This window comes from Labeo rohita, chromosome 12 (assembly GCF_022985175.1).
Source record: "Labeo rohita strain BAU-BD-2019 chromosome 12, IGBB_LRoh.1.0, whole genome shotgun sequence".
Classification (NCBI taxonomy): domain Eukaryota; kingdom Metazoa; phylum Chordata; class Actinopteri; order Cypriniformes; family Cyprinidae; genus Labeo; species Labeo rohita.
Genome location: NC_066880.1, coordinates 23,732,722 through 23,758,578, shown reverse-complemented (window position 1 = coordinate 23,758,578; position 25,857 = coordinate 23,732,722). Strand labels below are relative to the sequence as shown.

At 35.5% G+C, this 25,857-nt stretch overlaps 1 protein-coding gene across 2 annotated transcripts in view; it reads left to right on the top strand.

Moving 5' to 3' along the window:
• ngfrb (nerve growth factor receptor b) overlaps positions 1-15,518 on the top strand; it is a 49,499-nt gene extending 33,981 nt beyond the window's left edge. Inside the window, exons 4-6 of one of the 2 annotated variants that reach the window (XM_051124744.1) lie at positions 9,377-9,545; positions 10,171-10,328; positions 11,519-15,518. In XM_051124744.1, the coding sequence (XP_050980701.1) occupies positions 9,377-9,545; positions 10,171-10,328; positions 11,519-11,847 (656 nt within the window). In that variant the 3' untranslated portion in view covers positions 11,848-15,518. Of the gene's footprint in view, positions 1-9,274; positions 9,546-10,170; positions 10,329-11,518 lie in introns of both variants that reach the window. The other variant, XM_051124743.1, reaches the window with a different exon arrangement.
• Positions 15,519-25,857: the final 10,339 nt, after the last annotated feature.

Here is a 25,857-nt window from a genome sequence, read left to right as displayed (position 1 = left end):
AGAGACAAGACAATATGAGCATTTTAGGTTAAAAAGTATATAAATTGTCAATTTGTTTTGAAATGGCCGATAGGTTTTGCTAGACAAGTCTCTTCTTCTGCTGGGATGATTTAGAGCCATTTGAAGCTGCATTTAAACTGCATTTTGGAAGTTCAAACTTGTGGCACCATTTAAGTCCATTATATGGAGAGAAATTCTGGAATGTTTTCCTCAAGAAACAGAATTTCTTTACAACTGAAGAAAGAAAGACATGAACATCTTGGATGACAAGGGGGTGAACAAATTATCTGTAAATTTTTGTTCTGGAAATGAACTTCTCCTTTAAACCTCTGATATCCATTAATGTTGCTACAGTTCTTTTTACAGTAAATTTGGCAACCAAAGCTACACACATATACAAAACTGCACACATATGTATACACAGTACATCTGACTTTAAAACTTGCTTACAGTTTTTCTTTTTGTCTCTGAAGAGTCCAATTCTCAATCTTTTATTTTCATTTACGATAGAGAGTAATACTGCATTTATTGAACTGAAGTGACTCACATGTATTAACTGGATTTTTGAGATCAACTGTTAACTAGCCATTCATTGTCATTGACAAATATATAGTATGAGATGCTAGCTTTGTAACATTTTGTTTTTCAGTTACTAATGTTAGGACATTTATTCTCTCTCAAGTTCTAAAAAATGGCAGATAACTGGGGTATTGTGTGGCTGTACAGTAAAATGAAACTCCTGTTAAGTGCGTGGGAGGCAATGCAAGAAAAGAAACCGAACATTTTTAACCACACATCCAAGAAGATGAAAGCAGTGGGAATGTCCCAGAATGCTGAACAGTTCATAATTAGTATTAAACCCATGATGATACAATACAAAAATTCTTAATATATAAAGTCACTGTCTGTCAGCATGTAATGGCGATACTGAACCATAATGTTCCATTCACTGATCATTTTGTGTTTTAGGCCATTTTAAGTTAAAAATTAAGCTTCAAAGATCAGATGTTTGAGTGGGTGAGTTGTTTACACTGTAACTAGTCTGTATTTTTCCACCAGTTTGATACATTCTGGGTCATTTTCCAAGAGGCATTATTAGCAATAATTAAATGAATCATTGTTTCCCAACATTTATTTCTGCATAAATATGACCTAGAAGATCATCCCATTTTCACAGAAGTCCTAGAAGTTGACAAAAAGAATCCAATCAAAAAAATATATACCTTGTCATTTATTTATTGAGAAAAATTATCCAATTACGTCTGTTACGTCTGTCAGTGGCAAAAGTATGTATGTATGTCGTCCTGGCCCAGATGCAGCAAAACAGACCCAAACTATGACATTACCACCACCATGTTTTACAGATGGGATAAGGTTCTTATGCTGGAATGCAGTGTGTTCTTTTTTCCAAACATAATGCTTCTCTTTAAACCAAAACGTTCTATTTTGGTTTCATCCATCCACAAAACCTTGTCCAAATGATCTTTAGCAAACTGCAGATGGGCAGTAATGTTCTTTTTGGAGAGTAGTGGTTTCTTCTTGCAACTCTGCCATGCACACCATGTTGTTCAGTGCTCCCCTGATGATGAACTCATGAACATTAAAATTAGCCAATGTGAGAAAGGCCTTTAGTTGCTTAGAAGTTACCCTGAGTTCCTTTGCAACCTCACAGACTATTACACTTCTTGATTTTGGAGCGATCTTTGTTCGTCAACCACTCCTGGGGAGAGTAACGGTGAACTTAAATGCCCTCCATTTGTACAATGACTGTGGATTTGTGGAGTCCAAACTCTTTAGAGATGGTTTTATAACCTTTTCTAGCCTGATGAGCAACAGAAACTTTTTGTGAGGTCTTCAGAGATCACCTTTGTTAGTGCTATGATTCACTTCCACAATCACAATCAGACTTTGATAGATCCCTGTTCTTTAAATAAAACAGGGCAAGCAATGACACCATCTCAGTGACTGAAAACACCTCTAAACAGATGTTCTCTAATTTCATCTTGAAATTAACAGCTAATCCTAGAGATTCACACAATTTTACCACCCACAGATATGTAATATTGGATCATTTTCCTAAATAAATAAAAGACAAAGAAAACATTTTTGTCTCGTTTTTTGATTGAGTTCTTTTTGTCTACTTTTAGCACTTGTGTGATAATCTAAGACCCGCAGCCATGCAGAGTTCAGCTCCAACCCTAATTAAAACTCACCTGCCTGTTGCTTTCTAGTAACCCTTCAGACCTTGATTAGCTTGTTCAGGTGCGTTTGATTAGGGTTGAAGCAAAGCTATGCAGAGCTGCGGCTCTCCAGGACTGACGTTCACCACCCCTGTGCTATACTGTCAACCCAGTGCGGCTCAAACAACGGAGATGTAACAGTAGTACCACATTTTCGGGAAGCAGTCATGACTAGCTAGTTATTTTTTCCAACAATACATTATGCTACTGAGTACGTCTATGTATGGGAAATGCACCCTAGGTCGATTTATGGACCGTTTACGATCATGAAAGCTGGGTCTCTATGAGATGATAGCCTGTCATATTGTCATGTAATCAGCCAATCACAGTGACGTGGAGGCGCTGCACTCTCTCATGTGACATTTTTGGACTTCCTTCCACATTCATGCCACTGGTCGTCTGTATTTGTGTGCAAAAGCAAAATCCAAAAGAACAATATGATATATAAAAGAACAATAAAAAGGAAAACGGAGTCGGAAGCAGAGCATTAGAAAGGAAAAGACAGAACTGTGTTGATGAGTGAGTTCTGTCTTTATAAAGCGGAGGATAACCGCCCGACTAAAGGTCAATCATGCATGAGAGAGATGTGATGGAGAGATACTGGAAAAGAAAAAAAAAGCAATGCGGAGAGGCAAAGGAGTTACAGAGACATGAGGGTTTGGGTTTGGGGGGGAGATTGTTTCTTGACAAAGAACATCTCTGTCCGTGATGGTGTCTGGTGTCCCTTACCCAATGATTCACTGTGTGTGTGTATGTGTGTGCGCTTATGGACATATTATTCAGAGACTGCACAAGGAAAAGGGAGTGCATGTGAATTGAAACACATACAGTATTCAGACTTGTATACCTGCAAACACAATTCAAATCTCAAATCTCTATAAAGATCCATGCAGTGGTTTTTAATTAATCTGTAAAAATAATATCGCCTTTTTCAAATTGAGCCATTCTCAGATGCCTGTCGGTGTGGCGTTACATTGACATGAGCGTCTTACCTCAGATCAGCTGTAACAGTCCGACCTCCATTGTTTCGATGCCGGAGCAGGGATGTAAGTTAGACAAGAATATCTCAGATTGAGCAATTGAGGTGTTGTGTTGCTGGATGTAATAATGAACATAGTGGTCGTCATTTACTCCCAACATCTGAGCCGCTGAGGATGCAGTGGATTACGCTTGTGAATGGAATGCGCCTCCTGATTTCATTTGCATTTAAAGGAACAATCCCTCAGAATGGGATGATTTTTGCAGAGCTTATTTTGAAAAGGTAAAAAGGGTGTTGTTTTACACTGCCACTGAGAATTTTTAACCAAAGTATATTATAGACTTTTCATTAAGACTCTGAAGAATCATATCAACTTGTGGAAAATGGGCATCCGATGACCCCTTTAAGGTCAGTGATTTGAACAAACTCATAAAAACTCGATATTCTTACACTGAAAAAGAGGGACCTGAAACTAGAGACTGATATATTATAGAGACTGTAAAAATCACATTAATTTTCTCCATAGGGAAATTGATTTTCAACAGTAACTCATAAACTGTTAAAGACAGGCCTGCTGTGAGCTATGAAGCTGCTAACTGATGGCAATTGCTTTTGCTGAAGCCATCAGTCTGCATTACTTTAACGTATTTTTTAAAGAACCATGTTTAACAGTGTAGACCTTGGTTTGAACCTACATTACCCATGATTCTACAGGGAAGTCTCAACCAGTCATATAATTCAAGCAAGCGAATCCACCAAACTAACACTTTAGCACCTCTCATATATTTGTGTGTGTAATGAATTTCACCCTAGGCTGCAACAGTGTGTATAGACGATTTTTAGTAATACATTTGTCTTTCTGTGGACTGAAAAACGTCTATGCTTCATATAGAGAGATGCAATAATATAGACTGCTCTTCCAAAAATCATCAGTGGCATTATTTTCATTATTGAAGCACAAGATGTTTGGCTGTTGCCTTAAATGTGAGAACATGCTGGCATGGCACTTTTCATCTGGTGTGCATCATATTTAAAGTATGTGGTTTACCCTGGGTTTAGGTTTGATGAACATCTTCTACAGACATTGAGTAACTGTATAAATTAATGTTAGACATTTTGCTTCATTACAGTTAATCAGATAAGAGAGACAACATTGTTCCAAATTTAGCCTAACATACACTTAATCTATTTGTTCACATTCTTTTAAACTTTGCCAATTACAAAGTTTCCAAGTGGGGACATTTCTCTTCCATTCTTTCAGGGTAAATAAAAAAAAGCCTGTTAATGAAACAAAACCACAGAAGATCATCCTATGTGTAAAATTCTAGCTGTGCACCAGTAGTTTTTCGCACTTCATCAGATAAAAAATTAAGGTTAAAATGTCTAATTTTGGAGAGTGACCTCATCTTAAATGAGTTTAAAAATATTGTAAATGAGCGTAAAGAGGAGAAAATCAGATGTGTGTCAGATATGCATCACATGCATCAGGTTTTAAACATACAGTGACGCTTTAAAGTGAAACCTGCTGAAGTCTGTGTCATTGATGCAAATAAAAAACAAAAGAGAAAAAGATCACTAACTGCTCTGTCGGCTGATTAACTTTTGTTGCTTGAATAAAGGTTAATCAATATTCCATTTTTAGCCTATACAGTGCATAGTTTATGTGAAAATTGTAAGTTAACTTAAATTACATTCACATTTAGAAATTTAGCAGATACTTTTATCTAAATCAACTTACAAAAGAGGACAGTGGAAGCAGTCAAAATCAACAAAAGAGTAATAACATGTAAGTGCTATGACAAGTCTCAGTTAGCCTAACGCAGTACACATAGCAAAGGTTTTTTAAAATTCTATAATAAATAAGAAGAAAATAGATAGAATAGAAAAACAAAAAAGCAAGCCAGTCTTAGAGGCCTTACAAAAAGAACAGAAAGCTAGTGCTAATTTTTTTATTTTTTTTTAAAGGGGTCATTGGATGCAAAGTTCACTTTTTCATGTTGTTTGATCATTAATGTGTGTTGGCAGTGTATGTACAAATCTACCCTATAATGACACAAATCTTTGCAGTGGTTTTTAATTAATCTGTAAAAATAATATCCCCTTTTTCAAATCGAGCCATTCTCAGATGCCTGTCAATGCGGCCTGTCAATGCGGCGCCATAAGGTTTTTTTTTATGAATCTTTGTGATCACCTTTCCTAATAATGTGCTAATTAGCAAGTTTAGCGGGTAAACGCGGCTAAAGTCAACAGGCTCGTCTCTCCACAGAGAGAAGAGAGGGGCGGGGCAAGTAGAACTCATTTGCATTTAAAGGAGCAATCCCCTTAGAATGGGATAATTTTTGCAGAGCTCATTTTGACAAGGTAAAAAGGGTGTTGTTTTACACAATCATTGAGAATTTTTAACCAAAGTATATTATAGACTTTTCATTAAGACCCTAAAGAATCATATCAACTTGTGGAAAATGGGCATCCAATGACCCCTTTAAGAAAACAAGCAGTAAATGAATAGAGTATAAGTCTAAAAGGGCAATTTTTTTTAAAAGAATAGAATTAGAGATCGCTAGAGTTAGAGGGTCAAATAAAGATGGAAGATGTGTTTTTAGCTGATTCTTGAAAATGGCTAAGGACTCAGCTGTTCGGATTGAGTTGGGCAGGTCATTCCACCAGGAGGGTACATTTAATGCGAAAGTCCGTAAAAGTGATTTTGTGCCTCTTTTAAACAAAACGTTTTTAAATTAAATGTTATATTTTTCAAGGCCTATTAAATGTTAACAATAATGACGTTCAGTCGTACTGTAATGTTGATTGGCTATAATTAATGGCTAAAATTGAGGGGAAAATGCATTCAGCAGAAACATCAGCAGCAGTTGTGGTATCAATGATATTGCCCGTCATTAATAATAGGCTGTTATGCCATTAAACGTATTAATCTTTATGTTGTTTTTTAACTGTGATTAATTACATGATGTCCTAATAAGCCTAAAATATGGTTTAATGTGACTATTGATGAGGATTGTGTGATCTTTAAATAATATTGGTCTTTAAATACAAAACATTTAAAGTGTACCTAAAGTTTACTTGCAATAGTTCCACTTTAGCACAATCAAATATACTTACATATATAAGTATATCTTTAGTTGGACTTTAGCACTACTTCCAGACAATTTAGACTTTAAATATACCAGTTTAGTATACTAAAAATACAATTGCAGGGTATTTTTATGTGAGTGTATTTGTGGTATACTTAGCATGAAATAAATGTATTTTAAATAGATTTTAGTATATTTATTTTTCAAAACAGTTTTCCCTTGCTAGTAAATTGTAAATTTCACAAAAGAAACAGCAATTAAGTAAAAATTTTAAGTTTGAAAGTTTGTTGACATTTGAAAAATTAACATTGCGTATTTGTTTTATTTACAACTTTAAAAATCACTTTTTACAGTGTATATATTGAGTATAATAAACGTTTCTTTATCAATAGTTTTATACTTTATTGTTTTTAAACCAAATATGACATTCACCATGCTCTTTACGCATTCTTATAATTGTTATTTTATTAAATATATTTATTTCTTTATTTGCTTCAAATCAAAATTTGTAATATTGTGATTCACCTCATAGCTGGTTGGTTTAGTTCTTGGATTCTAACTCTTTAACTAAGACATTTTAAAGATTCCTATGACAAATGAATGGGGAAAATACTTACAGAATCAAGGAGCACAGCAATCTGCTAAAACCAAACAAACTCTTTGAACAACCCATAAAAACCAATGCCTGAACAACCACTCTGTACACTCTGGCAACTGCACACTGTCTCAAGACGTTAAAAACATTTTAGCAACACTGTGGTATTGACTTTTGGATGAGTAACAACACCTACGTTCATTCACATTCATTAAACCTAATTCCTCTATAAACCGATTGTAAAACAAATAGTATTTAAATGGTCACATTCATCCAACAACACTGTTTCAGAAATTTGTTCTGCTTGGGTTTCATAAAGGAGGTAAATTATTAACCGTGCCACAAAACTAGCTCACATGCCCAAAATTCCCTCCAAAATGTTTCATGCTGCAGTACTTTGATCAATAAATCCATACTCAACATTCCCTGGAGCATGGCCCTTCCCCAAACCAAACCCCCAGTGACCCCCCCATCCCCCTACAGCCAGAATATCTGATGATCTTCAATGTGTCAGTCCATCTGTCTATGGTATAACTTACACCACCCATTCACACACACACACTCAGTAGCCCGGGGCGATGCCTGTCCTACTTGGGCCGAGCTTCTACCTCTCCAATCTAATCACAGTCTCCTGCACTAGCTGAGTGTCCATTAGGTTTGACTCAGGACAAAGCCTGTTTATTACGGTCCCCAATTGAATCATAGATAATCGAATCAAAAGAATCATTTTTTAGCTTGCCGGCGAACAGAGTTCACAGGGCCACGACAAAGCAGTCTCAGTACTAATGTGCTTTTACTCAATTTTATAATATTTTCTGGGCTGTTTTTGTCTTTTACTAATAACTAGATCTAGATGGAATCTGTTTTCCACACTTTTTTTCAACACTCTTTTAGTAGATAACAGAAAATCGAATTATACAAAATATTCAGTATTCAAAAATGTAGGTGTGAGAACTTTTGAAAAATTTTCCAATTTAGTGTTAATTATCTTTTTGTGGATACAGATTCCATTTTAAGGTCTGCTAATGTTCTAACTAACTTAGCAAAAAGTGCCATCATTTGTTCACCCTAATTTTGTTCCAAACCTCTACTCCTTCTGTAGAATTTTTTTGAATTTTACAACTGTTTGTGTCCATACAATGAAAGTCAATGGGGTCCAAACATTTTTTACAATATCTTCTTTTGTTACATGGTTGAAACAAAATGAGGGTGAGTAAATAATTAGCTTAAAGGAGTAGATCACTTCCAGGACAAGAATTTACAGATATTTACTCATCCAAGATGTTCATGTCTGTCTTTCTTCAGTTGATAAGAAATTATTTTCTTGAGGAAAACATTTCAGGATTTTTCTCCACATAGTGGACTTCAATGGTGCCCCCAAGTTTGAACTTCCAAAATGCAGTTTAAATGCAGTGTCAAAGGGCTCTAAATGATCCCAGCCGGGGAACAAGGGTCTTATCTAACGAAACTATTGATCATTTTCTAAACAAATTGACAATTTATATAATGCTCATCTTGTCTCATCTTGGTTCAAGACAGTTTTGTCGTGAACTGTTTTTTCCCCAACTTTAAAATCGTTCAAGAAAGCAGTTAGGGCCTTTGAATTTGAATAAGAAAACAAGATGGGAGTTTTTTGACATATCTTACTATATTGACCCGGATTACATTGACTACGAATCACATTGCAGAGATGAGACAAGACAAGCATTTGAGGTTAAAAAGTATAGAAATGGTCAATTTGTTTAGAAAATGACAGATCGTTTCACTAGATAAAATCCTTCTTCCTCGACTGGGATCATTTAGAGCCCTTTAAAACTGCATTTAAACTGCATTTTGGAAATTTAAACTTGGAGGCACCATTGAAGTCGACTATATGGAGAAATGGTGAAATGTTATGTTTCCTGAAATGTTTTTCTCAAGAAACATAATTTCTTTATGACTGGAGAAAGAAAGAAAGAAAGAAAGAAAGAGACAGACACGAACATCTTGGATGACGAAGCGGTGAGTAAATTATCCATAAATTTTGGATGTGTTGGAAGTGAACCAATCCTTTAAACACAGCCAAACTTAATTAAACACAAAGAACTTGTGTGCAAATTGCTCATTCTTATTATACCTAACTTAGGGTTTTGTAAATAATGTGCACATTTCTGTGTAAATCATTTCTAAAACCAGTTTTATTTAAATTGTAAAAAAATTATTATTCTTGTGTTTCATGAATGGTTTAGTGACTCCTTTTAAATAACAACTGCATGATTTGTCATGAATTAACTTGCTTTAGAAATCTAATGCCGATTCACATAACAGCTCCTTAGCAACTAACATTTTCTAAACTGTCTTTTTCTTTGTCTTTGTCCCTTTCCTCCAACAGATGTAGATCTTCTTAACAGCTCAACCTATCCTTCTCCTCTTCCAGATGTTACATCTTTTCTGCCTCCTTTTTTTCCTCCCTCTTCTTCTCCTGCTCCATCAGTTGTCTCGTATACAGACAAGTCTCCTCCTGACAGTCCTACGGAGAGCGTGACCACAGCTGACCCTGGGCTGAAGAGAATCCATGGGATGAGCGACAACCTCATTCCCATCTACACCTCCATATTGGCTGCAGTGTTGTTGGGCCTGGTGGCCTTCATCATCTTTAAACGGTGAGGAGGACTTATTCTCTTTCTGCTTACAAAGCACAGTACATCTATCTAGGCTTTAGTTCAGCTATTTTTATACTGCTAAGAAAGTAAAAATGCTTCTAGGCTTCCATCTGATCCATCACAAGTACATTGTTTATTATGGGGAGTAAAACAGAGACACTGATCTTAGATCAGATTAAAAAACATTTATGACTTTCATTTCTGATTTTATGAAGCACATCAAGGCCTTAAGCAAATCTAGCATAATGAACACAGCACATGCAAATAAAAAAAAAAAAAAACTACTTTTTTTCAGACTGAGAGATAAAAATTAAATTGTTCTGAGCAGACACAGATGGAGGTTGTGGTGGAAAGGGGTCATAAAATATTAAAATCACAGCTAGAGGGTGTAACATTGACCCGCTTTAGTTCCTTCAGGGTGCTTTGAAATCATTGTTTGTTTGAGTGGTCCAACATCTCCATTTCTGGCTCAACCATTGGGGTGTGTTTGGGCGGGGCAAGCTTGTCTGAACAATGGCAGGGGGGCAGAAGGGTGGTGTAGAAATATCACACTTCAATTTTAGGTTAAAAATGAATGCTGATTTTGTTAATAAAAGCTTCTGATGTTCGCTTTGATATTTTTCAGGTGGAACAGTTGTAAGCAGAACAAGCAAGGAGCCAACAGAGCGTGCAGTGCAAACCCCAGTCAGACCCCTTCTCCTGAGGGAGAGAAACTCCACAGCGACAGCGGCATCTCAGTGGACAGTCAGAGCTTACAGGAGGGCCAGGGGCCTCCACATACTGGTACAAACCCTTAGGTCATCATATAAATACAGTTGAGGTCAAAAGTTTACATACACCTTGCAGAATCTGCAAAATGTTAATTTTACCAAAATAAGGGATGAAAATGCATTTTTTATTTAGTACTGACCTGAATAAGATATGTCACATTAAAGATGTTTACATATAGTCCACAAGAGAAAATAATAGTTTTTTGTTTAGTGATAGTTGAGTTGAGTCCCCTGTTTATCCTGAAAAGTTAAACTGCCCACTGTTCTTCAGAAAAATCCTTCAGGTCCCACAAATTCTTTGGCTTTCAACATTTTTGTGTATTTGAACCCTTTCCAATAGTGACTGTATGATTATGAGATCCATCTGTTCACACTGAGGACAACTGAAGGACTCATATGCAACTATTAACGGATGGTTCAAATGCTCACTGATGCTTCAGAAGGAAAACAATGCATTAGGAGCAGGGGGTTGAAAACTTTTGGAATTTGTAGATCAGGCTAAAGTTGATTTACTTTGTCTTCTGGGAAACATGTAAGTATCTTCTGTAACTTCTGAAGGGCAGTACTGAATGAAAATATATGATATTTACACAGAAAAATGTACACATCTTTATTCTGTTTCAAAAGTTTTCACCCCCTGGCTCTTAATGCATTGTTTTTCCCTCTGAAGCATCACTGAGCGTTTGAACCTTCCATAATAGTTGCATATGAGTTCCTCAGTTGTCCTCAGCATGAAAAGATGGATCTCAAAAGCATACAGTCATTGTTGGAAAGGGTTCAAATACAAGGACCTGAAGGATTTTTCTGAAGAACAGAGGGCAGTTTAACTGTTCAGGACAAACAAGGGACACATAATTAAAAATCAAGCATACGTAAACTTTTGAACTGGGTCATTGTTATAAATTCAGCTAATATTTTCTTGTGATCTATATGTAAACGTCTTTTATGTGAAATATCCTTTTCAGGTCAGTACTAAATAAAAATATCATGCATTTTATATGATCCCTCTTATTTTGTTAAAATAATTAACATTTTGCAGCTTCTGCAAGGTGTATGTAAACTTTTGACTTCAACTGTAACTCCTACCATTATGTCACTACTACAAACAAACAGGAAATGGGTAGGAAATAGGTTAGAGATATTTTATAGTCTTACTTTAGATATATTTATCCAAATAGCTAAATGTATCCTTTTTTGTTTTAGTGATCAAGATAGATGGAGGTTCAACCCTGACCTTGCCCTTACACACACGGGAGGAGGTTGAGAAACTGCTAAATCGTACCTGTGAAGGAGAGGAGTCAGGAGCCAATGAGGAAACCGACTGGTGCAGCCTGGCAGGGCTACTTGGATACAAAGAAGAACACATTGCTAATTTCAAGCAGGAAGAAAGGCCCATCCAGGCTCTTCTGTCTCATTGGGCGAGCCAGGATTCGGCTAACATTGATACGCTTTGCACAGCACTGAAGAAGATCAATAGGGAGGATATTGCGCAGAGCATCACAGTTAAACCAACTGCTACATCTACCGTATGAGAAAACATGAGCTTGCAAACACACACATGCTCCCAGACACCCAAATACACACTTTACATTGCCTTCAGCATACTTTGATGTTGATGTATCACCTGTGAAGTTGATGTATCACTGTATCCTTAACTTTAGGCTGTAAACTCAAGTGCCGTTTCCCTGTAGTATTGATTATGGCCAAACTGTGTGCAAAGAATGCACAATTTAGTAAATATTGTTTGCATGTTCCTTTAATTTGAGGAAAGCCATATGGACTCGAACATGGATATTCATATCTTTCCTGAGGAAATTCACCATTAACACATTTCAACATCATACACTAACTTTAGCCTACCAATTATTATGCTTAAGTAAGTTTAAAAAAAAAATTGTTTTGCATTCTTTAATCCATTTGTCTGTCTCTATATGGGAACCTCTATTTAACATCCATAACGCACATGCTAATATGTCAGATATGACCAGTTCAGTCATTGTCTATGCATTGAGTGTACCATAACCACAAACCATATCCACTGATTATATCCTGTCAGAGTTTGACCCCTGACCTCTCATGTACACAGTCGATGTTGTGCTCTTGTGCTTTAAATACAACCAGATACAGTATGAGAAGAAAGTCATAGAAAAAACACAACGCTAAATAAAGAGACTGTAAAAATGGTGAAAATTGACAGTTTTTCTGTCATGTGAGCTAAAGAAGCTAGATTTATGATACCATTATTGTCAGATTTTGCTTATTTGATTGTAAAACCACAAGTCCTGATTTACTTGCTATTTTCTGTGGTTTAAATGTAAAAATATCTGGTAAAATTTTATTTGAATGTCAACTTAGAAGTATACTGGCATATAGATGAACTCAAAGCTTTCATAGGTCTTTAAAATTACTCTAACATGAGTAATCAACTGCATTTCTTGGTTAACCAGGTCTAGCACTTTTCATATCTCATCTTTTGTTGTGTTAATAACAGAGAGGAACGTTTCAGTAAGAGTTAAAGTGCCATGCAGACATTAAGTCTGGTTTTTTAGGGGGTGTTTTGCATCAGTTTAAAAAAAAAGTCTTAATTTGTTACAGCTAAATTTATTTATGGTTTGGTTTGAACTTCAAAATTATTTATTTTCCCACAAAACATTCACTCAAAGTTAAATATTTTTTTATCATACAATTTTAATCAATATATGTGACCCTGGACCACAAAACCAGTCATAAAGGTAATTTTTTTAAAACTGAGATTTACACATCATCTGAAAGCTGAATAAATAAGCTTTCCATTGATGTATGGTTTGTTAGGACATATGACAATATTTGGCCGAGATATAATTATTTGAAAATCTTGAATCTGAGGGTGCAAAAAAAGTACTGAAAAAATCACCACTTAAAGCTGTCCAAATGCAATGCTTCTTAGCATTCCTATCAAGTTTTGATATATTAATGGTAGAAAATTTACGAAATATCTTTATGAAACATGATCTTTACTTAATATCCTAATCATTTTTAGCATTAAAACAAAATCAATTATTTTGACCTGTACAATGTATCTTTGGCTGTTGCTGCAAATATACCTGTGCTACTTAAGGCTAGTTTTGTGGTCCAGGGTCACATATTTTCTTTATATATAAGCCAAAATGTTACTTAATGTAGGTCAAAATGAGATATAACTTATTTCCTTCAGTAAATGCCCATAGGTGGTTGTGTATTAGTTAAAAGAGCCAAACCCCAGATTTCTAACATTACAGACTTGTGGCTTCTCCAAATTCGTAGAAAAATTATAGCGTTATATATTGTAAAATTTTACCTAAGTTTGTCCAGAACCCTAAACCTAGAGCAATAGTATTAGTGATGGCGGCCTAAAAAGACACCACTAATGTATGTTCATTACGTTGTCTTTATCAGTGTTAGTTGTGTCTACATCTGAGCAGGTGACTCGGAACATTCTAGATGGATTTAATAAGCAGGAGGTTTTGTCATCCTGGTGGTCCGGCTGAAAGATGATAGTGGTTTCCTTTTAGTTTTTTTACTTTTTTCTTTATTACAGCGGTAACATGACACTGGTCACTACCTGGCTCAGGTCATCACCATGACAAAAGCGCTTGGCCATGCAGTCTATGACCCACACAGAAAAATGTTAAAGACACAAGACACATACACGCTCATAAACACACACCAAAGAAACAAGCTTCCCCATAAAATTAACCGGTGACTGATATGAGCGTTCAGGGTGATTGAAGCAACTCTTTTGAAGGCATAATACAAGGTTCCCACGGGTAAAACCTGGGTAGATCAGGAAATTTTAGGGACGATTGGACAAAAATTCGTTGGATAAAAAGTATGGGAACACTGAAGGACTTGGAGAACATCTCAAGGAATTAAAAACTTTTGCTTATTGTAATGTTAGACTATAAGATTCAGCCGCATGCTAATGGATAAAGTACCAAAACTGAAGTGATCCAGAAACTGATACATTTGGTTCAAATGCTGATGACAGGAAGAAATCAAATCATAAGAAATCTCCAGGGATTTATAACGTCTCAGGGTTTGTTTGGAGATTTGCCCATCAGTCACGGTTCCATATTATTTCTATGTTGTCAGTATATCAGTGGCCTTATAATGGTGTTATAATGGAGGTTGCAGGAAGCACTAGCTGATCTTCTGAACTTCAGCACAGACATTTGGACTCAAGTTTTTTTTACAAGGATGGAAGATGATCAGAGAACGGAGGAATGTTTGATGTACTTATGCAAAAGATTTGAAACATTAAAACTCTCTAGCTGCATGACTGTCAGTATTCTTGCGATGTTCATTAAGTTTGAAAAGCAATGCAGCAGCATATACTATTAATATCTTTGAATATTACAATCAGCCAAAATACTAAGGAAAAACTGATTTAAACTTAAAGGCCATACATTTTTCAGAAAAAATGCAAACACTGTAATTTGCATCTTAAAATGAAGGCATTCTCCATTTCTGGATGTGATTTTTTTTTATATTTTCTTTTTTTCTACCAAATTAGAGTGTAGCACTTACAAAGTATAATATACATAATTTTGTATAACAAATGCCTGAGATTAATATCAGGTCTGTGTTGTCTTTTTTTCTGTTCAGTATGTACATAATTTAGCTGTTTGTGATAACTTTTGTGTTTATTGTTTTTTGGAGGGCAATATCAGACAATCCTGCAACCACAAACCCAACAAACTAAAAGAAAGTCACATGAGTTGCCACTATTCAACCTTTATACTATTTTGCTGTCATTTCTTGCATAAAATCCTGTTCGTTATTTGACAAACATGCCGTTTTGCTTTCAATTTATTTTTGGACTATTTTTGTAGTGTTACACAATATCAGAGCACATGTCTCTGAGATGGATGTATTAATGTGGCACACTGCTCTCTGACAATCATAACTTGTGCAGTTGTTGGACATGGAGTTGCTCAGAAACCCCTAATACCCAGAGACTGAATCTTGCACTTGGTAAAGGAGCTTTGTGAGATGGTGAGCAGATGTTTTGTTGGGTTTATTTGGACACAGGTTCTGCAGGAAGAAACAATACTGAATGTTACATGTATTTACTGTTATGTACACTGTATCATATAAATGTGAATTTACTAGAAGTCCTAAAGTAGGTTTAATGCAGTTACTATTACAAATAAGAAATAATAAACTAAATAAGATTGCAACTGGACATTTGTCTGATGTTTTTTTTCACAAATACACACACACACGCGTTGGGTTTCCATGTCGTATGGGGACATTCCTATATACGTAATCGTTTTTATACTGTACAGACTTTATTTTTTATGGATTAACCTACCCACCACACAAAACTTTCTGCATTTTTAGATTTTCAAACAACTTCCCTGAACAATGTCCCAACAAGGACAAGGAATTTGGATATTCCCATCTTTGTGTGGACATTCCATGTATACCTAAAAAAACCTGAAAAAAAAAGGTTCTACTGCTTCTGTATGGCATACATCAATTTTATCAGTACAAATTTACACATTACTGAGATACTGGTTGAAAGACAAAAAATAAGATTTGGATAAGAAAGAATGAGAACAGATGATGGTTGGATGGAGGTTGAACAATTAGTTTTGAGAATTTTTAACTGAGAAATGTATCAAAGAGACTGAGAAACGCTTGTCTGAAAACGCTAATTTAAATAAGCATTTAAAATATTTTGTCTAAAATATGGACGAATCACACTTCAGTGGTTTGATTGTGCTGTAAGTTTATACATATCAAATCCTTGTGGATTCACAGGGATTTATTTTGAAAACAAATTACTCAACAGAGGATGAAATCTGATGAATGGTGCTAATGTTTCAAGTCTCCTAATAGTATTTGACCTGTTGTTCTTACATGTGCACAAACGTCTCTGAGGATTTTGGGTATTAGGAAAAGTGTTGACACAATGGATGTCTTATTCCCCCTGTGATGTTCAGCTCTAGGTCAATAAGCGAACCATCATCCAAGTCAGCATTCCTCTGTGTGTGTGTGTGTGTGTGTGCATGTATGTACCTGATATTCCCCACGTTACTGCTTAAGTGCAAACTGAATTTAATGTTTTTAGACACTTAATTGCATGTTATTATTAAAGTTTAAAGGGGGCATTGGATGCCCATTTTCCACAAGTTTATATGATTCTTTAGGGTCTTAATGAAAAGTCTATAATATACTTTGGTTAAAAATTCTCAATGGTTGTGTAAAACAACACCCTTTTTACCTTGTCGAAATGAGCTCTGCAAAAATCATCTCATTCTGGTCGAGGCTGCTTTAAATGCACATGAGCTCTGCTCGCCCCGCCCCTCTCTTCTCTCTGTGGAGAGACGAGCCTGTTTACTTTAGTCGCATTTAGTCGCGTTTAGCCGCTAAACTTTCTAACTAGCACATTATTAGGAAAGGCAATCGCAAAGATCCATAAAAAACCCTTATAGTCACTTCTACTGTAAGTGAAGCTGGATCCCAAATGATTTGCCCAAACTTAGACGGATATATGTAGATCAGGAAGTGCATTCCCTTCACAAACAAACGTAATCTACTGCATCTTCAGCGGCTCAGATGTCGGGAGTAAATGACGACCACTATGTTCATTATTACATCCAGCAACACAACACCTCAATCGCTCAATCAGAGATATTCTTGTCTAACTTACATCCCTGCTCCAGCATCGAAACAAAGAGGGCGGACTACAGCTGATCTGAGGTAAGATGATCATGTCAATCAACTATCGTGGGAGCGGCCTCTGTCGGTGTGACGCCACACCGACAGGCATCTGAGAACGGCTCGATTTGAAAAAGGGGATATTATTTTTACAGATTAATTAAAAACCACTGCATGGATTTTATCATTATAAGGTAGATTTGTGCATACACTGCCAACACACAATGTTCAAACAACATGTAAAAGTGAACTTAGCATCCAATGACCCCTTTAAATTTACACTATATGCGATTAAACTCAGAGATGGCAAAAGTACACACATCCTTCACTTAAGTAGAAGTACAGATACTCATGTTTAAAAATACTCTGGTAAAAGTAGAAGTACTGACTACACTTTTTTACTCAAGTTAAAGTAAATAAGTATGAGCTCTGACATGTACTTAAGTAAAAAGTACCCATTACTGCCTGTTTTAGTGTCATGCTGGAAACTGGACCTCACGTCATATGGACACATTAATACGAAATAACGTATATTTACAATTTTGTTAGCTAATGAATGTATCAAGGCTGAACAAACACTATGTAGAACAGGGCAGGAGATGTGTGGCCATCACATTTAAAAAGGTTTAAAACCTTAGGCTCGGGCCGTGCAAAATAATTAAATGTTATGACTTCTACAAGAAAACTTCAGTCATCATTAGAACATTTCTCCTTGTTATTATTGAATCAAGGAGCATCTTATGAGGCCAGAAATAGAGCAAGTGCTGCTTGGAAGAGCAGGAAATTCAGAGGGTTAATGCACAATTAACCGTTATGTTGTTTTATCTTAAAATTACATAAATACTATAGATTTAATAAAACTATATTTTCTAAATTGCCTAAATGTCAAAATTAGTACAATAATAATTACACCATGACAATCTTTACAGAAAAAATATAATACTGAACATGTTATTGCATTATCATGAGTATATTTTTCTCTCACCAAATTAACCATGTTTTTTTGTTTGTTTGTTTGTTTTTTTTGTTTTTTTGTGGATTAATTTACAACCATAATTTTACTACAAATTTCATGGTTGGTCTATGGTTAGTGTAGCAAAACCATGATTCATTTGTGGTTACCATGACTTAACTATAGTAACCATGGTTTTTGGTTTTAATTGTCGTAAATGTTGTGTTGTTATCTGCCCTAGCTTACTCTAAACGTACTATAAAATGATGTCTTATAACATTTGTTTACTAAATTACTACTGTAACTTTATAGTAGATAATAATGATGTCCTTTAGCATACAGTATTTTGAGTGATGATAGTAATTAATTTAGTTTAGTTTACAGTAGCTATTATTAATCCTCTGGCTACTGCTAAGAGTTGCTAGCGCTTAATTAAGTAAACAAAGACAAAACTACAGTAGCCTATTTACAGATGAAACTAACCTGCACTTGAAGTCCTAAACTTGTCAGTAGTTTTGCCCTTCTGATCCACTCCATTCTCGACTCACTCGCATAGATTACTCTGATAGAAACGTAGACACGGAGCGTGCGCGTGAGCCGAATCGTGTTACCAGTACAGACTAACCGATTCATGATTTCGAGATTTGTTATCGAATGATGATCCACAACATGCAGATTGAAACTAAAGTAACGAGCCTGATTTGAAAATGTAAGAAGCCGAAAGTACAGATATTTGTGTAAAAATGTAAGGAGTAGAAGTAAAAAGCAGTCAGAAAAATAAATAGTGATGTTGATACCAGAATAATCTACTTAAGTACAGTAACAAAGTGCACTGTAAAAAAGTCAGCTTAAAATAATTTGTTACCCAGCTGCCTTAAAATTTTAAGTTGATTCATATCAAATATCTAAGTTGTCACTTAGTACAATTTAACATTTCAAGTTTTTTGAGTTGAACTTAAAATTTTAAGGCAGCCAGGTTACAAATTATTTTAAGTTGACTCAACAAATTGTTTTTTACAGTGCATTTGTACTTAGTTACTTCCCATCTCTGATTAAACTTGAGAACCTTTTTTGATCCAGTTACATTAAGTAGTAATTATGTCTTAATAGGTTTGTACTTTTATGGTCACACTTTATTTTAAGGTCCAATTCTTGCTATTAACAAACCATTAATTATGACTTTTGCCTCAATAGTAAGGTAGTTGTTCAATTTAGTGATTGGGTAGGATTACAGATGTAGAATATGGTCATGCAGAATGTGTGCTTTATAAGTATTCATTAATAGCCAATGTGTTATGAATAGGGATGCTAATAAGCAACTAGTTAATAGTGAGAATTGTTCCCTATATTGAAGTGTTACCTTTTTTATAATTACTTATATTGTCTCTGAAATATAATTTCCAAAGGTCTAGTTCTCGCTATTAACAAACCATTAACTACAATAAACTCTTAATTTTCTGCTTATTAATAGTTAGTAAGGTAGTTTAGGTATTGGGTAGGATTTGGGATATAGAATATGTTCATGCAAAATAGGTGCTTTATAAACTAATAAACAGCATACGTCAATAATAGGCATGCTAATAAGTAACTAATTAATAGTGAGAATTGTTTCCTACACTAAAGTGTTACTGTAATAATGTAGGTCATGTATTTAAATTTATTAATAATAACACATTTGTTACGGAGAGACTGAGAGAGATGTGCAAATCCATTTGCAGAGCTTTATTTAAAGAGATGGTCATACACAGGAAAGGATCAGACACCAGCAAACAAGACAAATAGGTCAAGACAAAAGAGTAATCTACAGACAGGCATGGGTCGATCGGTGGCGAACGCAATCCAGGGGACGAGGCAAACAGCTATTCCAAAAGACAGGTGAGAAATCCAGGGCAGGCGAAGAACAGACAGAACGAGGTAACCCAGGCAGGGATCAAGAGATGGATAAAACAGACACGACTAGACTAGGGAAAACACGGAAAGGCCGTAATGTGCTATCACTCACTAAGGGATAAACGCAACAATGCTCAGTGATCTGAGTGGGTGTTAAACAGTGTGTGTGATTGGCTACAGCTGTGTGTGTAATCAGTGCAAAGGATGATGGGAAATGTTGTCCAGGGTGACATGCAACAGGTTGTGTAGTGTGAGTGTCCATATAATGACAGTGCGACATCTGGTGGTGAACAGACGGAAAGCCACGGACCGGATTTGTGACATATGGAGAAGCCTCAATTAATAACACTTTAGTATAGGGACCAATTCTCACTACACTGTAAAAAAGCAATTTGTCAAGTCAACTTAAAATAATTTGTTACCCCGCTGCCTTAAAAAGTTCATTCAACTCAAATAAGTTTAGTCAACTTGAAATGTTAAGTTGTACTAAGTGACAATATTTGTATTGAGCTGATTTAAAATTTTAAGACAGCTTGGTAACAAACCCAGGTTTTAAGTTTAACAAACCACATTTTTAGTTTGGTCAACTCAAATATCCAAGTTGTCACTTAGTACAACTAAACATTTCAAGTTGACTAAACTTATTTGAGTTGACTGAACTTAAAATGTTAAGGCAGCAGGGTAACAAATTATTGTAAGTTGCTTATTAGCATGTATATTATTATTATACTATTATAACATATTGGCTTTTTATTAGTACTTATAAAGCACATATTCTGCACGACCTTATTCTACATCCCTAATCTTAAACTTAACAACTATCTTACTAACTATTAATAAGCAGCAATTTAGGAGTTTAAGGCAAAAGTCGTAGTTAATGGTTTGTAAATAGCAAGAATCTGACCTTAAAATAGTGTGACCTTTGACATTATTACTCTATGAGCTTTTATTTACCCTATTTAAAAAACTAAGCTATAATTTATTTAAAATACATACTAAGTATACTTCAAATCCATGAACATATTTATTGAAATATAACTGAAGACTTACTGATATAACATTATAATTACAATTAATTTTGTTACGAACCCCGTTTTAAAGTGCTCGTAGGGAAGGGGTTAAGCAACATAACAAGGACACGTGAGACCACAGATATCAATTCAGCTTTTTATTAACAAATCTAGTCGGCTCACGTGCCACTTTCGGCAACAGGCAACGTGCACATTTAATCATTAGTTTAAAAAAACACAACACGAAGGAATAAACATAGCAAAAACAAACAAATTAACAGATCAACCAGAAAACAAAACAACAAACAAACAGACCGCTTATCGGAGGCTGACTTGCATCAAGACGCGCACGAAGCTCGCGGGATACAGTGCTTCGTAAAAGGTAGCTGAACAGACCTTAAAAACGAGTGCGAGTCATGCTCTCAACCAAGCCAGGAAGTCACTGTTCTGAACACACGCTGGAAACAGAGAGAGACAACACCATCTTGATTCCCCCTCATATCCAATTCAGCACTCACTAAACAGGCCACAGGTGTAACGGGGCGGAGCTCAACCTCGAGAAGACAGGAGATAACCAAATTAATACAAAGAAAATGTATACAAACACAAAATAAGGACAAAGTAACTTTGACCGTAACAATTTGGAGAATTTCTTTATTGCACAATGCACATTTCTTAATGTTATACCAAAAACATGCTTTAATATCACTGATAAGGATCATATGATCTCTGTGCAATGTCAGTCTTTAAATGCAAAATATTTAAAGTGTACCTGAAATATATTTGCAATAGTTCCACTTTTGCCCGATCAAATATACTTAAGTATCTCTTTATTTGGACCTCAGCACTACTTTCACATGTAATCAATAATATTATATACAGAATTATGCAAGTGCAGTTTTAGTTAATGGTTTGTTAAAAGCGAGAATTGGACCTTAAAATAAAGTGGCCATTCAATACATTGCTGTTATTTTGCTATAACAAATACCCTTCCTGTTATGGTGCAAAACAAACTTGGCTCTACACACCAGTCAAGCAGTCTACTTTTGTCTAAATAAACTGCGATGCAGACCAAACTCTATGCTGATAGTCAAAAGCCTGGACACGTGAGATATTTCTCATGCTTAGCCGACTGAATCTCCCACTAAGCTCCATATAACTTTTTTTGTGCTTCGTAGACAAAAACAGACAAATAAACATGCGGTACCCATGCCACAAAGTGCTGCAGAGGGCATTTATGGGAGAGGAATGTGTGAGCTTGCCTTTGTTTGTGTGTTTCTACACATACTTCTCCTGGCTATTGGGCAAAATAATCCGGTTCTCTTGGCTCCTGCCGCAGTGCGTGTGCAGTCAAATGCTTCTGAAGTGCAATTAAATGAATGTGGTTACAGACCAAGCAATAAAACGGTTAATTGTGCATTAACCCTCTGAATTTCCTGCTCTTCCAAGCAGCACTTGCTCCATTTCTGGCCTCATAAAATGCTCCTTGATTCAATAATAACACGGAGGAATATTCTAATGATGACTGAAGTTTTCTTGTAGAAGTCGTTTGAAAAAAAGACATAATTGGCAAAGTACAGTTACAAACAAAACTGTTTTAAAACACAATTATAACTATAGAAACTTGATTAGAAATCAGCTTGAGCTGTTACACATACGCACAGTTAGCCCATGCATGTGCTGAAGTTTAAGTAGCTAATATGACAAAGTGAACAGAGCTCTTACAAAAGCCATAGAGAGCTACAGAGAATAAATAATTGTATTACTTTAGAAAGTCTAAGGCTGTGTGAAGATTTTCAAGAGTTCTTAGAGCCACAGCCTTACTCCTTATCTTAAAATCTGTTGTACCAGAAAACCTTTGAGGGTGTTGAAGAAAAAGCACAATATCATAAAATGTTTGATCAGAACAACTGAGAAAATACCTGCAGCCAAAGACTTTCAAGAAGACCCAATGAAAGGTGGAAAAACATTTCAATGCAGAGTATAAGATGAACACAAGACATGGCTTTCATGTTGGGGCATCTTGCAGAATGCCACTCTTGACCAAGAAGAACATAAAACGCTGAGTTGAATAAGCTAAAATTCATTTAGAAGTTGTGGAGTTCTGGAAGAATGTTTTATGGAGTGTGCTGTATGTCTGGTGCAAAAAAGGCAAAACTTATGAGCAGAAGAATAGCATCTCCATAGACAAACATTGAGGTGGACCAGTCCTGTTATGAGGTTGTTTTACTGTTGCAGGAAGTGGAAATTAGGACTGTATGAAGGACATCATGGATTCTTTGAAGTATCAGGCCATTTTGGCAAGATTTATGATGCCTTTGGTGCAAAGACTGAAGCTAATGATCAATGGACCTTCCTGCAGTACAATCATCCAAAAGTATACATCCAAATCCACTTGTTTGGTTCAGGGATCAGTCATAGAATGTTCTTGAGTGGCCTGTTCAATCTCCAGATTTAATTCTCATTGAAAATATTTGGTTGAATTTGAAGAAAGCAGTAGTAAAGTGAAAACTAAAGATTATCAGTGATTTGAAAGCTTTTTCAGGCAGGGAATGGGCCAAGATCGCAGCAGAGAGGTGAAAGAAGCTTCTGAGCACTTCCAAGCAGCGTTTATTAGTGGTTTTAAAGAATAAAACATTCTGCACCAAATCTGACTTTTGGGGATTTAATCATTTTGAACATGAATGTTTAGATCCAGCTTCATTCATCAATTCATCAACTTAAATTTTCAGAATTACTCAAATGTATATTCTCAAAATCTCTTGCAGGTCAAGGGGGTTAAATAATCATATATTACTTCTGCATTAAACAAATTTACTGTATTTGTGCAAATATAAATAAACGATTACTATTTATTTGATGAACTTGAATCAAGTGGACCGTATAAGAATGTACGAGAGGCACACAATCAGTCAGTGTTTTGCAATATTCATTTGTTAAAATGACAACCTGTAGCCAGAAAAGAGTCAAAACCAGTAGACCTCTCCTCTTGTGCCGTCCGAAGCTTCCATCTCCAGTGAAATGTTATTTTTTAAAATTGTTAATTGATTTTTGTTATTGATCATGACCTGTTTACTGGCAGCTGGTGATTTTTCTTTCTGTTCATCTTCAAGTTCTCGCTGACTTCCAGTTCTTAATGACATTTCAAACCATGGAAGCTGTAATCAGGAAGTGTTTAATATCTTTTTATAGTCTCTCACCATAAGTTCCCTTTACTTCCATTTCAAAATTACATTTTAGTCTGCGGAAACTGCATGCAGGAAGCACTTAGATTTCTTTTTATAGCCTCCCAGATTTCAAGATTCAATTTTTCTTAATTTTGTGGTCGTCTCTTTGCTGAGAGGTTCAAAGAGTCACAGAATCACAATCTGGAATTGACACGACATAATAGCAGCCAAACAAGTCAGCTGGGTTTTGTGTTTGTGTGTGCGTGATTTTCAAAATAATTAGTTAGCTAGTTATAGATAATGTTTATGAAGAAGTCACATTTCTCCATATCATTCTAAATGTTCTGGGGTTAAAGGTAAGTAGCAAATATCACTTTACCAGACCACTGGTTATTCTTGTGGTTTTTGTATAGAACAATATTTGTTTTTTATTAAACATCATATTTTTATACTGATATTTTCCTATAACAGTCCAATATAAGTATAAATCAAGCACTGTTTACAAGCAAAAACAGTCAAAACAGTTCTAAACAAATATGTTGGTAGGTTTTAATGTAATGTTTTCACTGGAGGAAGCATTATTATGAATGATGGACTTGCATTTTGGCCAGAAGCAATGGTTTAAAGTTAAAACACCTTAATGATGGATTTGTTTCCTACAAACACAAAGCTATTCACATCACAAGACATTGATTGATAGATTGCAGTCATGTGGATTACTTGTGGATTATTGTGATGTTTTTATAAGCTGTTTGGGCTCTCATTATGACGGCACCCATTTACTACAAAGGATCCATTGGTGAACAAGTGATGTAATGCTACATTTCTGGAATTCTACAATTCTCAAAAAATGCATAAAGCATTATATATATATATATATATAAAACTTCAGAAAGTGTAAAAGTGATATTTCCAATAAAATCTAATTTATAAATAGTGGACAACTTTGGGAACATGCAAATTTAAAAAGAAACTATCTTCAAAATTTCTTTTGCATTACAGATGTACTCAAATTACTTTAATTCAGTATCATGTTTATCATATAATATCATATATCATATCATATTGTATTTTAGTAATGTTTTTGTGTCATTTGAGAATTTTACTCAACAGTGATAAACTTCTAAATACCCTATATTTGTTTTTAGAGCCTATATGAATAAACATAAGTGCCATAACTAGATCCCTTAGGCTTTAACAGACCTAAAGCATCTGTCATAACCCCTTCCTCTGGTATTTACTATACTCCACCCTCACGAGAAACTCACTCAACCAGTTGACACCCATAACCTTTCAACAAAAGTGTGACAGGGCTTAAACGGCTCTTGTCTGTTTGTATGAAGGACTTATTATTAATGTCACTTTCCAAGAATTTGTCATTAATGTAAGTACTTTAAGGTGTAGCTTGATGTACTGTTGCACCTTGATATTCTTGCTCAGTCTGTTTGACTTTGTTTTTCTTTTTACTCAACGTACTGGGGCCGCAGCTGTCAGGAAATTGCAGCAGAAACATTCAGTTTGCTTGTCCTGTCATGCCACTCCTGACAGTAACTGAAAACATACACAAGCACATGCAGTACTCAACACAACATTTAAATTTGCATATTAGATTACTGAATTAATATCTGTTTTTGTGTGTGTCTCTGTGGCATCTCTGCTTCACGTGAGCTCCGAACTGACAGAGGCAGAAGAGAGAAAGAACGTGACTGGGCCTGAATGTACACTATTATCAACATTTGTGAGGAGCGAATGCCCTGTTATTGAACACCTCTCTCTTGTTTATTCACCTCATCTGCTTGTTCACTGCACTCTCTATGTTAGTAAAAACAACAACAAAAA